Genomic DNA, 13187 nt, shown 5'->3' on the forward strand with positions numbered 1-13187 from the left:
TTGATTTATGTATCCGATTGCAAATGCCTGAAAAAAAGGAGAACGGTCTGCATTTTTAAATTAAATTGATTAATTAATTCATTGCACTTAACTTTTGATAGCAGCAGGTGTGAAAATGAAATAGAGAGACGGAAAAAAGGACGTCCCCAATATCCTGCGATGCAGTTGGCCCTGCATCAGTTTTCTCCGCATGTCCCCCGGTCGGACCTCTAATCAATCAACGCTGTCAACACTCGGCAGTACTACAGGTGCACGTCAGCGGGTTATTAATGTCACCTTTCTGCTGTGGTATTAAAGGTAAGAGCAAAAACCATGAAATTGAGAATTTGAAGAAAATGGCTGCGTGAGTACAGATTGTTACGATCAACGAACGAACTCGGAGGCCTATTAAAGTCTGTGAATTATTTTAAGTGTCATGAATCTGAAAGTCGTACTTTTTTCTCGTTTTTAATTGATTTTTTTTCGTTTTCCAACACCTGGTAAGTGAAATAAAGTCACGCATCGACACCGGTGAGGTGAATTTTAAAATAGAAATATAATTGTAAAGAGCCGAAAACTCGGGTTTACCCAGTAAAACCTTACGAGTGCCATCTGTAGCAAACATCCTTGCATCATCAGAGGGAGATATAAATATTACAGCTTTTTAAGTTTCTAAAAATACGCCGCCCTTACAAAATTAGTATACTTAATGTATGTTATATTTCTGTCGGAGAATCAGTCAGGATCTCGGCCGCGTTTCAGTCGGTTGCCTCAAAGGTGTTAATGGACGATGGGCGTGTGCCTAAATTTATTTAGCGTGTCGCAATTTAGCTTCGGACGACACCCACCATCTTGTTCGGCTGATGCGCTTACAAATGGCGTAAGTAGGTGATTTGAGTCTTATCATTTCTCAGCCGCTTGATTTTCAAAAGAGTTCGACATAATGGCCTTGTACGACTCTGATAATTAGTGAAGAAGAAGTACCTGACATAAATCATTTTGGTATAGCAGGGAGGAGTTGCCTTAGCGGCTTATCTAACCACGCGGTTCCGTTTCCTCCCAAATTCCATGTGCTCATCACTTTTATGGAATTTTATTATTGTGAATAATAAGGAAACGTTGATTGATTTTATGGGTTAAATGGGCTTATTTGAAAATAGAGATTATTTTCTTTAAATTGCGTCATAATTCCGTGCATTTTAAGTTAATGCTTCGAGATGGAGATACTTTATTATTTACTACATCTTCCAAATTCATCTCAGAACGGTACTTTTTCAGGAGTACTTTCTATAAATAACTCGAAAAATATATAAAAGGCACTGCTACATGATTTGATACAGTTAATTACCTTTGTAACTTTCACCCCACCCACCCCACCCATTTTTAGGGTACACGAGCATCATTGCTGTGAAAAGATTTATGTCTGTACAACACGCAGTACAGTTTATCGTTTCATCAACTTAACAGTCGCTAACTTAAGCTTTCAACAGACTAATATTTTTTGCAAAAGTGCATTATACATATTTAATATCTACCTCTATGGATGGTATATATGTAAAGTGTCTACCCATGGTAACTCAACCAAATAAACGGCCACACTCATATGAATTTTTGATTAAGAGTCTTTGTTTAACTGACGCATCGATCTGAATAAAATTATTGATGGGCAAATTCTAATTTATATTCAACTTATTCAAGCTAAATATAAGAATAATGAGTTTGATTGCATACTTACAGCTCTAACTATTCCTCCCTTTCTTTCAACACTCACATGGGGTTCTTCAATTGCCTTTCAAGCAAGCGCACGGTTTAAAAGATTTTATGGTCACGTTAGGCGATTGCGTGGCAAGATGAATATAGAATGTTGTGATATTTATAAATTAATGAGACACTTCTGCCTAAGTGAGAAACGGCGAGTATAAAATATGGCAAAAACGCAAGAAGAGAGAAAATAAATTCTACCTGTAGTATTTAGCCTTTTGATCCTTGAAAATAATTCCCGTAGTTCTTCATGTGTCCTTTAGTTCCTGTAACTTTTTACTCCTTTTTCCGCCTACATAAAATGTATCTTTGCGACAGCCCCTAATTGCAACCTTATTGAACTGACCAATGGTCTAACTATACCTACCCGTTCTCTCTACTACTAATCCCCGCTGTTAATCGCAGGCAAGATTAAGGTATCAAATGAAGGGGATTTACTAACTGATATATACAACCTCAGCAAACATCTAAATACTGATAAGTACAGCCAGAATTGTTGTCACCGATAACATTCGTCTTACGGAAAAAGTACCATAAATATGGGTCCACAGTGTCACCTTAGGTGAAAAACAAGCAGCCAGAAACAATAAACAGGCGAAAAACACCTTACCGTTTTCCTTTTGTTCCGGTTTCAGCTTTAAATTATGGTATCGTTCGTTGAACTCTGATTGAAAGTCGGTTTGAGAGATAGACGATAGGCGTAGGTAGGCTCTAGAATATATGTCGTTCTTTTCACTTAGTGTGTCGAATCAGAACGCTTAACGTCACGGCGCTCACCCTAGTGTGTCTTATTTGGCTTTGATACCTTTTTATCTCATCGTTATATCAACGATTTGTGCCTTAGAATTATTCGTCCCGTTAAACACGCGACGTTTTAGTCCATTTACTATGTTACGGGCTCTTTACAAAATAGTAGCTTCAGTCTACTTACTTCTGTTCACGTTAACATTTCCCTCCAAATCCAAGTCCGTTGCGGAAGACGACGCGTTGAAAACGTGCGACCGTCTTGTCCTATTATATCGTCAGTGCTAAGAAATTAGAAAAACCGGTATGGATTATTGGATCTTGTGACATTACCTTCACTATATACTCTGGTTTTATATTCTAGTCCTAGTACATCCGTGGGTTTCATATTCCAAGGAATTCCAGCCGAAGACATTAAGCACATCAAACTGACCAGTTCTCGACTGCAGTTGTGTTCGTGTCCAGCGACGCCTGATTACTTAGTTTTGTGTAGCTTGCGTAAACTCTTTAAACAGGTTCAGAAGGATTCCAAGTGGGTGTCTCACAACTCCAAGACACACAGAATATAAAGTCAAGATGTTTGCGGTGGTCACTCTTAGGAGGTCTCGGCCTCTTACTTGCACGCGGAACAAAGAGTTAACAAATCCCCATAAGACCAAAACAAAGCAAGATATCTCGGTCGCCTACGATTTTCTGACACCCGGCTCCCCAGTGTCTCGAGCTCTGCTAACACTCTCTCCTACACTGAGTCAGGTGTGCACCGTTAAGGAGATGATATTGCACTAAACACTTAGTTTAACCGTACAGTGGCTGGTTAGGGAGAGAGACAAAAACATCTCATAATTCATAAGGCCAGCATAATTTTTCATTGCGGCCTCAAAGAGGTACGTAATCAATTGTATTCATATGGAATGTTTGGGGAAGGATTACATATTCATGATGCGTACATTCCTGTGTCAGTGTCTAGAGGACGGTGACAGAAATGATGGACCATGATTTCGCTGGAGACACTCCGTAGAGACGGGAACTGTGAGATAATTAATGTAACTTCAGCGTGGTCCAGCAGTAAATGCGCTGTGACACACATTTTCAAGGAGACCAAAACCTCTTCCTCGTCCTTTGATGCTCAGTATGACATTATTCATTACTGTGACACTCATATATTTCTTTATGTGTTTATTGAGATAAGAAAGTTGGTTTGAAAAAGACAAGCTAAGACGCTAGTTCTAGTTTTTTTTTATTAATTTTATTTAAATGTGCCTTCAATTTAATATATCTTATTCAGTAGAATATATACGGTAATTTTCTGTCAAGTTTACTCAGTACCTTCCTATATCGATCCTATCGTTAAAAGTTCAAAGCTTTTTTCTAAATTGAATTAGACGTTCTTTTGAATATGCTTGCACAAACTTTAGATGTCTGTAAAAATTCCCTCGTTGCGGGTGTAAAGTCTTTTCGATAGTTTTTACTTTGTGAAAAAGATCTATACAAAAGCACGCGCGCTAAGTCAAGTGACATTAAGAATTGAAATTCAATTTTCCCGCACATTTCGGAATGTCAGAAGTAAAAAACCAGTGGCACTTGAAAGAGAGGGGAGGTGTAAGATACTTTCATGCTTTTGACAAACACATCGCTGTAATTCAGGACCCGAAAACAACGAGAAAACCAGCCCATAGTCTTCAGAAAATTAAGCCGTTTCACACACAAAAAAGCAATTTTACTCAAAAGAATATATTCAAAGAATTCGTGTACCTCAAATGAAGATACAAAACATTTTTTATGTTGCATAAATCTAATAATGTTTTCATCAACTACACAAATTAACCTGATTTAACTTTTGTTTGAAAATTTTGCGTCCTTCCTGCATCACAGTTTTGCTTTATCAAATTAATAAAACAAAAGATAAATTGCGCTGATTGCCTGTAAATAATGCAAGATCAATTCGGGAGACATCAATGATGTAATCAAAGTAAACGGAAATATCCTTGATGTAATCTATAGTTTCAGGTATTGTAGAAATCTTCTGTCCTTAAAAATATCTACAGTTTTGATATAATGGTAATAAAGAAATAATATTTACAACAAGTGTAATCAGCGTGAGCAACTGTTATGTTTTAAATCGTCTTACCTACAAGGGAACCCAACAGATGGGTTAAATACCAAACTGTAGTGTTAACATATTACAACATTAAGCGGAGAGATTGCTACCAAATGCATACACATTTGGTGTGGATTTCTGCCAGCTGGTTCTCACTAGATTCGTTTACGGTTTGGTGGTGTGGGAGGAGGGGTTATTTGAGAGAAAAGAGAGGGAGAGATTAACTTTTAAAGCAAGGACTGTTCTTCCCAATTTTAGTGACATTTTGAAAATCGTTTTCCGTTACACTTTAGAGACAGGTTTGGGGTGATATATAGACCTGCAGAGTTTTTAAAGAAATGGATACCATAAGGGCGTATATCTATTGACTGTATCCAGTAACGTAGTAATAATAACCGACGAACATCATTCAACACTGAGACATTCAGACTGTTATGAAAAGTAAACTGACAAGTGATTTTTTTACAAAGACTGCTTATGTAAACTAGGAGATGCCGTAGACAATTTTTACGACACAAAATGAACAATGACCTAAGACACATGCAAAATTATCCATCCTTTTCTATGCCGTTTTTCCTTCCTTCCCTCTCTGAAAATGTTAGAAAACCCTGAATGCTACCAGACGTAGGCTTGTTGCGGTTTTTAAAAGTAAAAACAAAGCTGTTGACCCGTGAAGAAAAAGTAATAACATTTTTGTAAACTCTTGTAAGTATTTTCCCCTCAAATTGATTTTCCAGAAGGCTAGGTCCGCCAGATGTTAGCTTTCTATGACTAAGTCGTTTAACTGACACTGGGAAGGTCGTCAAATGCGGAAGCAAAAAAAGGCACCTTGATGAAAAAATTCTCAACAATCGCATTTTATTGATACTCATTTTTAAGTGGAAAGGCGTGTACAATTTCATCACTCACTTACAGAATGATGCTTAAATTATAGAAAATAAAGCAGCGAGGTGAATTTCAATTCTTTGTAGATATTCAGAGGTGCTTGGAAATAAATAAAAAACAATCGACTACAAGAATAACTTTTTAGCGGCTTCATTTTTTTGTTTGCAGCAATAAAATAGATAAATGTCTTTTTATATGTACCATAGTTTCAGATATACCAGTTACAACATGTAACGAGACAAGGTTAAGGCATTCATCCCCCCTCCAACCTTTAACAATAAAAGCGAGCAGGACAAAACAGATCTTTCTAAATTGGATTCATTTTTTTTTTTTGCTTTACACACAAATTATAAAATTATATTGACAATAGCAATATCATTACAGTTACCAAGTTGTCAGTGGCAACCACAAGAATCAACTATCATGTCTTCGTATTTTCTTAAAACAACGTTGTCATGGTTGTCGAAATATAACATTGACATGGCAGAAAGATGGGTTGGCGCACAGCAGGCGCGTGGCACAGTCGACGGATACATTGAATTGACTAAATTCTGGATAATCGCATGGTTAGTCCCATTTAAATGTTCGTTCAGTGGAAACGGGCAATCGCCTTGACAACGATAAGCTTGATAGACAACAGGGGAGATTATCCACTTTGCCCAGCCGACATCTTTAAAATCGATGAACAACGCGTGGCGGCGACAAAGATTGCTGCGTGCGAAATTTATTGTTGGCTTCGAACGCCGGACTCTGTGGTGACATTTTGATGTGTCGCTGGTAACGACTAGTAGAGAGATCGAACTACTTTCTAGATTTGAACACAACGAGTCGCGGTTTTCGACTGAATTCGATTCTAATGGTTCATGAAGTAAGTAAAGGCCATGGTTTTTGGTGGGATTTTCCGACCAAAATTTGACGATTTCAATTAGGTCTGGTGATTGCCATGAATCCAGCGAGTCATTTTCAGTGTTCAGCTCAAATACTGATGAAGATATGTGTTTTAGGTGCAGTGAGTCAATTGAACTGGAAATTCTGATATTTAAAGTGCGTCGAATTTGGTAAATGCTTATCTTGCACTTCTGTGAATTCTCCGCTCTGTCCTGTTTTGTCAACTGAGATGATTCTATTCGCAGTTCAGCCCGGGTGACCGACTCTAACGCTGGGACCACGGACAGATTAAAAAATATCCTTACTCCGTTTGGATGAAATCGTAAGTCTTGGTCTTTTGGAGGACCTGAAATAATAAAAGTAATCTACAGATAAGACGCGCTGACGACTTCGGGGTAATTTCAGTTCGGCGCACTGCTCTTTTTCTCCTTTCTGTACCTCTCTAGAAAAAGCAAAAAAGCTGAAAATTAAAATGACATTTAGTTTTGTCCAAGGGTCACCTCATCTGTCAGCTTCTTCCACCTAACCCAAATATGCTGCATATTCATTTTCATGAAAACCTAATAAGATTCAATGATGCTCGTATTAGGCTTAAATAAATTCAAATCTCTTTCCAGGTTTTTGTGTTGTAATGATGATTGTATTATTGATTTGGCCATGAAAAATGAAATGTTTAAGATAAGGTATTTTACCTTAGCATACATATGAACACAAATAGAAGATATAAAAGCAAAACTGTTAAGCAATGCCGTCGTCCTATTTGGCAATGATCGTAAAAAAAACAAAACAAAACAACGTTCAAAGATAAATCGGTTAAAAGACAACGGGAAAAAAACTGAATACTTAAAAAAATCCAGTTAGTCATCACGTGAATCCTTTTTGCTTGATCAGCCTGCCAAAAATCGTTGTTTGTTTCTTGTCCGTTCCAAATTGATGTGTGCCTTGAGTCACGCACTATATATCACAGCTAAATTATCATTGACAGTAATCATAGTGATTTTCATCTTTAAAGAACCAGAAACTGCTAGCTACCCAGTCAGAAAACTTAATTTACTGTCTTATTAGATGAAACGAAACACTTTTGACGATAAAGCAAACTAAGCTCAAGTTTCTTGAATACTGAGCTTTGGATAATCTTTTCTTAAAAAATGAATGTTGATACTTATTTTGTAGGAATCTGATTGAATCAACAACAAAGCAGAATTTACGAAAATTTCCATCTATGCTTAACAAAATTGCAAGACAAAACCTGGAAACAAGGAAAAATCAAAATATTCATATGAGTATTCAATATAAATACATTATATTTCTTTCGAATAGTAAATTATTGCACCCTTGATTTTATAAGGAGATAAGTTAAAAAATAATACAAAATTGTGACTTAGTTTAGATTTCAAAAGAAGCACAACCAGAAAAAAATATGCAAACTCTGATCGGCTCGTAATGTGAACTCGAAGTATTGTATATTAGACGCTTTATCAAATATAGGATGCATGTTGCTTACCCTTATTCCGCAAACTCCTTATGACGTTCCCAGGGATGCTCTGGTCAGAGAAATGACATCTTGCCTGGTCCCTTTCTTCAGACAGCCTAACTTTTTCGTACAGCTGGTACATAAAACCAGGTACAGTTGAATTAGGCTTGGGACTGGGCCTTTCACTCAATCCGAAGAGTTTGAGCATCTTCAGTTCATCGTGTTGGCTACGACTATGGCTAATGTCACTCTGCACCAGATGAGCCGCCGTTTCCAGGTGCTCCTCCCCGTCCACTGTTGTGTGACCTCTAAGGATCGCCCCCTGGTGCATCTTGATCGCTGTCTGAAGCCCTACCGCCGTGGAACTCAGTCGAACGGCCATGAACAGAAATAAGTAACATACTCCACCGCCGGGGGAATCTGGCAATTGCATTTTCGCAAACGTGCCCTGAAAGCAGTCAGTCTAAGTTAAATACCATTCACCACTTACGGGTTTACACCTGCTACTAAAGTGCGAATGGAGGCTTTGAGGAGAGATATTGCAATCTGCTCAAACACTGTCCAAGTTCTGTACTCGATGTTGTTTGTTTCCCAACTGCTGAATTTTATCTTCACAGTGTGTCCAGGTGGGGAAAAGATATTGCAGACGATCACTACGAGGTTACAGAACTTAAAACTTTTTCTTCTAAAAGTTATACCTCAGAGGAAGCCGGGGCTCTCACTTCGGTGCACTGTTTCAATGTTTATGGTTTTTCGGCGATAGTTGACAAAAATACTCACAAAATCAGTTGCAAGGTTTTGCTTGCCTAGCTTTTAACATGTTTGTCCCGCTTTTGAAGGGACGGTATAAGGTGGCATAGATGACAAATGCACACGATACTCAAACCCACAAGATTGTTTAAGAAATCGTGTCTTTTGGCGCTTCCGTTCGATCTCCTTTGCCGACGACGACGAAAGTGAATTTGATACAAGTAGGAACCTAATGTTAGTCCCAGTACGTTCTCTGCGAGAGGCACGTTCTATGTAGATTGTCACCTTACGGGATTGTCAAGTTGGAAGTCGTACACGCAAACAAACAGTTGCGGTAACTTTAAATAACTGCGCGTAGCTGCGTCAGGTTCGCTAAACCACGGTGCTTTGTCTCGTCGGTGGGTTTCATTTGCAAGGGTTGGTGACTGGTTCTAAATGACTCTAAATATATTTCTCGTTACCGATTTTCCCCTGTCTGCCTGCTGTAAAATTCTTTCCATCCTCTTGCTCCAGAAAATTCGTTATAGATTGATTGCTGCTGATGTTCTTGTCCTAGTGTGAAATTGGTCGGTCAAATATTGGAAAAAAATGCGCGCCCCTTGTCCACCCTTCTGGCCACCCTGGTCGAGGTCGTAGACGCTTGTTTGTTCAGCAGGTAATTGCCAAGTCCTTCTAGTAACGCAAAACTCGGTTATACTTACCACACCTGGATTTAAAAGTAATTATCCATAATATGTACAACAATGGGCGACAGAAACTAGTTGTTTCTTGCACTTAAAGTAATCTTAAAACGGTCTACGCGCCCCTTGTCCCAGAACTCGCTGAAGTCAATGAATGCCCTGATCAAGATAAGGCTGACATAATATGTATTTTGGATTCGAGTTCAGCAACGTTGAAAAATTACTGTCGAAAATAATTAAGTAATCAAAGCAATACATCTCCTGCCATTTATCTCCTTTCATTTGTATGCATTAAGCCGAGTTCTTCTAAACGCACGTTGTGATCGGATTACTTGTTAATCCGGATGCCTACCTTTTAAGTTTAGCTGTATCCAGGACAGGGGAGCCGTTTCTTTGCTGATAAAAATAATCTTACATGCCTATAATTGACTCCGAATCCGCACATTTCCCTGCTTCGTCAATCCAATCGCTATGCGGTACGTCTAAGCGACATAATGCGGGGACAGGCTTGAAATGGGAATTGTTTGGTTCACTTCCTTAACTTTTATTAGAACTGAGAGCAAAACGAAATGATTTCGTGGTGGGACTTCGAGACAACTTAACTAATGCCCGACAAAAGTCAATTTTAAGACCGACTGGAATTTTGGGTCACAAGAAAATGCCGTCAACCGGACAAATAACGAGAGTTTGGTTACTGTGGCCTGCTGTCCTGCGTGTATTGAGATACTTTCCATACCATATAAAACTTAATTGGGCTGAAGACTGTCCTGCATACCAAATAAAAGTAAAAGAAATATTGGGACAGTTACATGTCATACTTGAAACTAATATATCTTTTCAGTAAGCCATGCGCAGCTTTTCTCGGCGGGCCTTAGGATTTCGAAATAAGTATACATTGCACGGTATTCAACCGGCCTTTCAGTATTGATTTTGGTAGAAATGAAGACGTTATCGTGAGATTTTAGTTATCTTTATAATGAAGAATGCATTAGAAGGCCTATTACGTAAGGATGATAGGTTTTTAATAAAGTGAGATGAAAATGCTTATGGCGCCTAAAATCAGGTGGTCTCGCGCAAAAGCGCTTATTTTTTTTAAAGACTTACATTTGATTGAAGAATGGCATTAACATTTTATGTTCCCCCTTACCCCATACGTTTTTTCTGTGCTTCTAGTGCAGAGGCAATATTACCAAGACTGCCCCTCCCAATTCATCAAATGGTGTTTAATAATTATGATGTTATCAAAGCTAATTTAGTGATCACCAGTTTTTAGTGACTTCCTTACCAGCATGTACAGGGTCTCCGAGTATAATGTAACCAAAGAAGGCGTACGCCATTATTTTTTGTTTACACACTTCATGCAGCTCATATTTTTCTGAAATCTGGAGAAGTTGGCAAACAAACAACATGTCACAAGTTCTACTGGCAAAGATTTTTATAGCCATTTGTAGAATATGCTCCAAATGATCTCCATTCTGCTGAAGACACATTTGAATTCTACGGGCGAAGTTGCTAATGTCTTTGTTCTACTTTTCTTTTTGGCATAGCTCTGATTTCTTGAGTGATTGCTGGTCTGGTATAGTGTGGGGGTTGTTGCTGTAGACTAGTTCCTTCAAATACCCTCACATATAAAAATCCTAGGGGTTGAGTCCGGTGGAATACGAGGCCCCTCAAGTGCATGTTTGCGGCTGATAAATCGGTTGGAAAACGGGTCCAGCCAATCTAGATAAACAATTGCTGTATGAGGGGTAGCCCCATCTTGGTGGTACCCCCTGAGCCCTGTTTGCACCGCTTCCACGGCTCTTGAGCCCCAGTCCATGCCAGAATTTGTTCAGAACCAAACGCGAACCTGAGTGGTTTCCGCATTACCCCGACCTCCACCCCCAGACTTTCATCTCTGTTGGTCGACAGGAACAATGCACACACCGTTCCAGAGCTGCAATCACTCAAGAAATCAGGGCTATACCATAAGAAGAGTACATCAACGACAACTTCGTCCGTAGAATTCAAGTTTGTCTCCAGAACAACGGAGCACATTTGGAGCATATTCTATAAATGACGATGAAATCTTTGCCAGAAGAGCTAGTGTCATGTTGTTTGTAGCAGTAGATTTGTTAACGAAGTTTTCGGAAATACATGGGTTGTATGTAGTTTGTAAACAAAAAATAAATGGCCTTCACATTCTTGGGTTACATTCATACTGAGACGCCCTGTATTTAACATTTAAAATTTAATCGACTTCTCAGTGGCATGATATTTTAATTTTTTTTCAATGATGAAAAATAGTCTTGTTGTTATACTTTATAGGATTACTGTAGCGACTCTTGTAAGTAATTTTTATTCAAAATATCTTTTCATTGTATGGTGAGAGTGTGAAAATGGGAAATGTAAAATTTGGGACGGTATCACATAGTACATACTGGTTTAATATGACGAAAATGCCGCTCTTGCCAATGCCCCAATTTTCATCCTGAAATATCATTTGGTTTAAAGAATGATAACGGGTCTTGAAATTATGATAGAAAGGCTTGGTTAGTGTTTTTAAGCATGGTTAAGAAGATTCACGTAATAGATGACAACGCTGAAAAGAGTAACCATAATTATTTCATATTATAATTTCACATTTGTTCGATTTCTGGTTGTGCTCCACCATAGAATTTTATGATAAGCCAATAAAACTAGAATCAACGTTCGAAGAATTATAAAGAATAAGAGACAGGCTTCCTACCAAAGACTTTGAGATAAGTCGCAAAAATGCTTGAAACACCTCGCGGTTCGGAACAAGACTTTTATGTTGTTATAATAACACTCAAAGAATTGCAAAAAATGCCGTTTTTCTAAATGTCGATGTTTTCTTCTGCCAAAACCGATTACTAATTTGCCAAAACTGAAGGGCGGGAGCCATTCTTTCCGCGGGCACTGTGCGCTGAGGTTTTCCTGAACAGATGTACAGAAATCGTCTCTAATTAAGCTGATAAAATTCACGCGAATCCCTGTGGTAATCTCAGTGGTGAAGTGAACGCTCACGCCCAATGGCAGAGAAAAGTGACACCAGCAAGCTGTGTAAGAGATCCGCGGTCCCCTAAGAGAGAGCACGTCATCAGCGGCAGGTATGACTATGACGTCAACGCCACGCGCTAGGTGAACAACCTTAATGATGCGGCTCAGTATATAGTCGTAAATGCTGACAACTGCGATATCCATGCCGCTTAATCCAGCTGGTATGGAATTAAAACGGCCGATATAACACCCGACTACGAATGTCGATATTAGGCCCAAAAACAGAGCCCCATTTGTGCCTTCATTTTGCTTACACCTCCCAACTTTTGCGAACGGACCTGGATTCCCACTACATCTGTCTCTACCCCACCCCCCTCAGCCCCGTCCCACCCAAATTTCCAATTTTTTCTCGAGCAGGTGACTGAGTGCGAACAACTCGGGTTATCTTTCTTCCACCACCTTCGCCTAGCAAATTTGAAGCAACAGTCCTTCCTTTCTCCGTCCTAATTGGATCGTCTTCTACTTTGAAGTTTTACCCCATGTGCGATCCGAATGATAACACTGTCCAGAGAGATCTTACTCGCCGGGGCTTAAAAGTCGGGCAAATGTTTGGGATAGCTAAGCTCGCGAAGAAGCACGTTTTAAACACGCCGCTTAAAAGCAAAGCAAATGTTTAGATAAATGTGGTAACATGAAAGTTCAAGGCATCAACAGAAGCTGGATGCAGTCAATTAACTAATGTACAGATAACGCAAACGCGATGAGGCTTTTAAAGGAGCATTAACTTGACGCGAACCAGCTGTCTGTCTGGTATACCTGCCATGTTACAAAAGAGTTAACAATCCCGTTCCCCCTCCCATAAAAAGGTACTGAGCGATTTTTCAGCTGTGTTAATGAAATAACTGGAGTTTTATCCCCTTCCTTATCA

The 13187-nt window shown here is 39.0% G+C and overlaps 2 protein-coding genes across 4 annotated transcripts in view; one reads left to right on the top strand and one right to left on the bottom strand.

Annotated features, from left to right (window-relative positions):
• The window catches only part of LOC106163302 (cyclin-dependent kinase inhibitor 3), a 42127-nt gene that overhangs the window by 8649 nt on the left and 20291 nt on the right, over positions 1-13187 (top strand). For both annotated transcript variants that reach the window (XM_013540853.2, XM_087005321.1), the window contains exon 2: positions 102-297. The gene's annotated coding sequence lies outside the window, so the exon portion shown is untranslated. The remainder of the gene's footprint in view (positions 1-101; positions 298-13187) is intronic.
• Positions 5424-10111, bottom strand: LOC106163299 (univin). Of its 2 annotated transcripts, XM_013540848.2 has the most exons (3): positions 9612-10111; positions 7860-9285; positions 5424-6701 (listed from the first exon to the last, which is right to left on the bottom strand). In XM_013540848.2, exons 2-3 carry the CDS (start codon positions 8260-8262, stop codon positions 5863-5865), a joined length of 1242 nt encoding a protein of 413 aa, XP_013396302.1. In that variant the 5' UTR covers positions 8263-9285; positions 9612-10111; the 3' UTR covers positions 5424-5862. The 2 variants fall into 2 exon arrangements, with proteins under 2 accessions (XP_013396302.1, XP_086861443.1); XM_087005317.1 differs by lacking the exon at positions 9612-10111 and having other exon boundaries at positions 7860-9554.

The sequence above is a fragment of the Lingula anatina genome, chromosome 2 (genome assembly GCF_051362555.1).
Source record: "Lingula anatina isolate TDL-2025a chromosome 2, LinAna3.0, whole genome shotgun sequence".
NCBI lineage: Eukaryota > Metazoa > Brachiopoda > Lingulata > Lingulida > Lingulidae > Lingula > Lingula anatina.

What these genes read in the sequence shown, in the direction of transcription:
- LOC106163299 (XM_013540848.2), bottom strand. Translation starts at nt 8,262, where the DNA reads ATGCAATTGCCAGATTCCCCCGGCGGTGGAGTATGTTACTTATTTCTG. An exon ending in AAGGAGTTTGCGGAATAAGG is followed by an intron (nt 6,702 to 7,859) that starts GTAAGCAACATG and finishes TTATTATTTCAG; the next exon opens with GTCCTCCAAAAGACCAAGAC.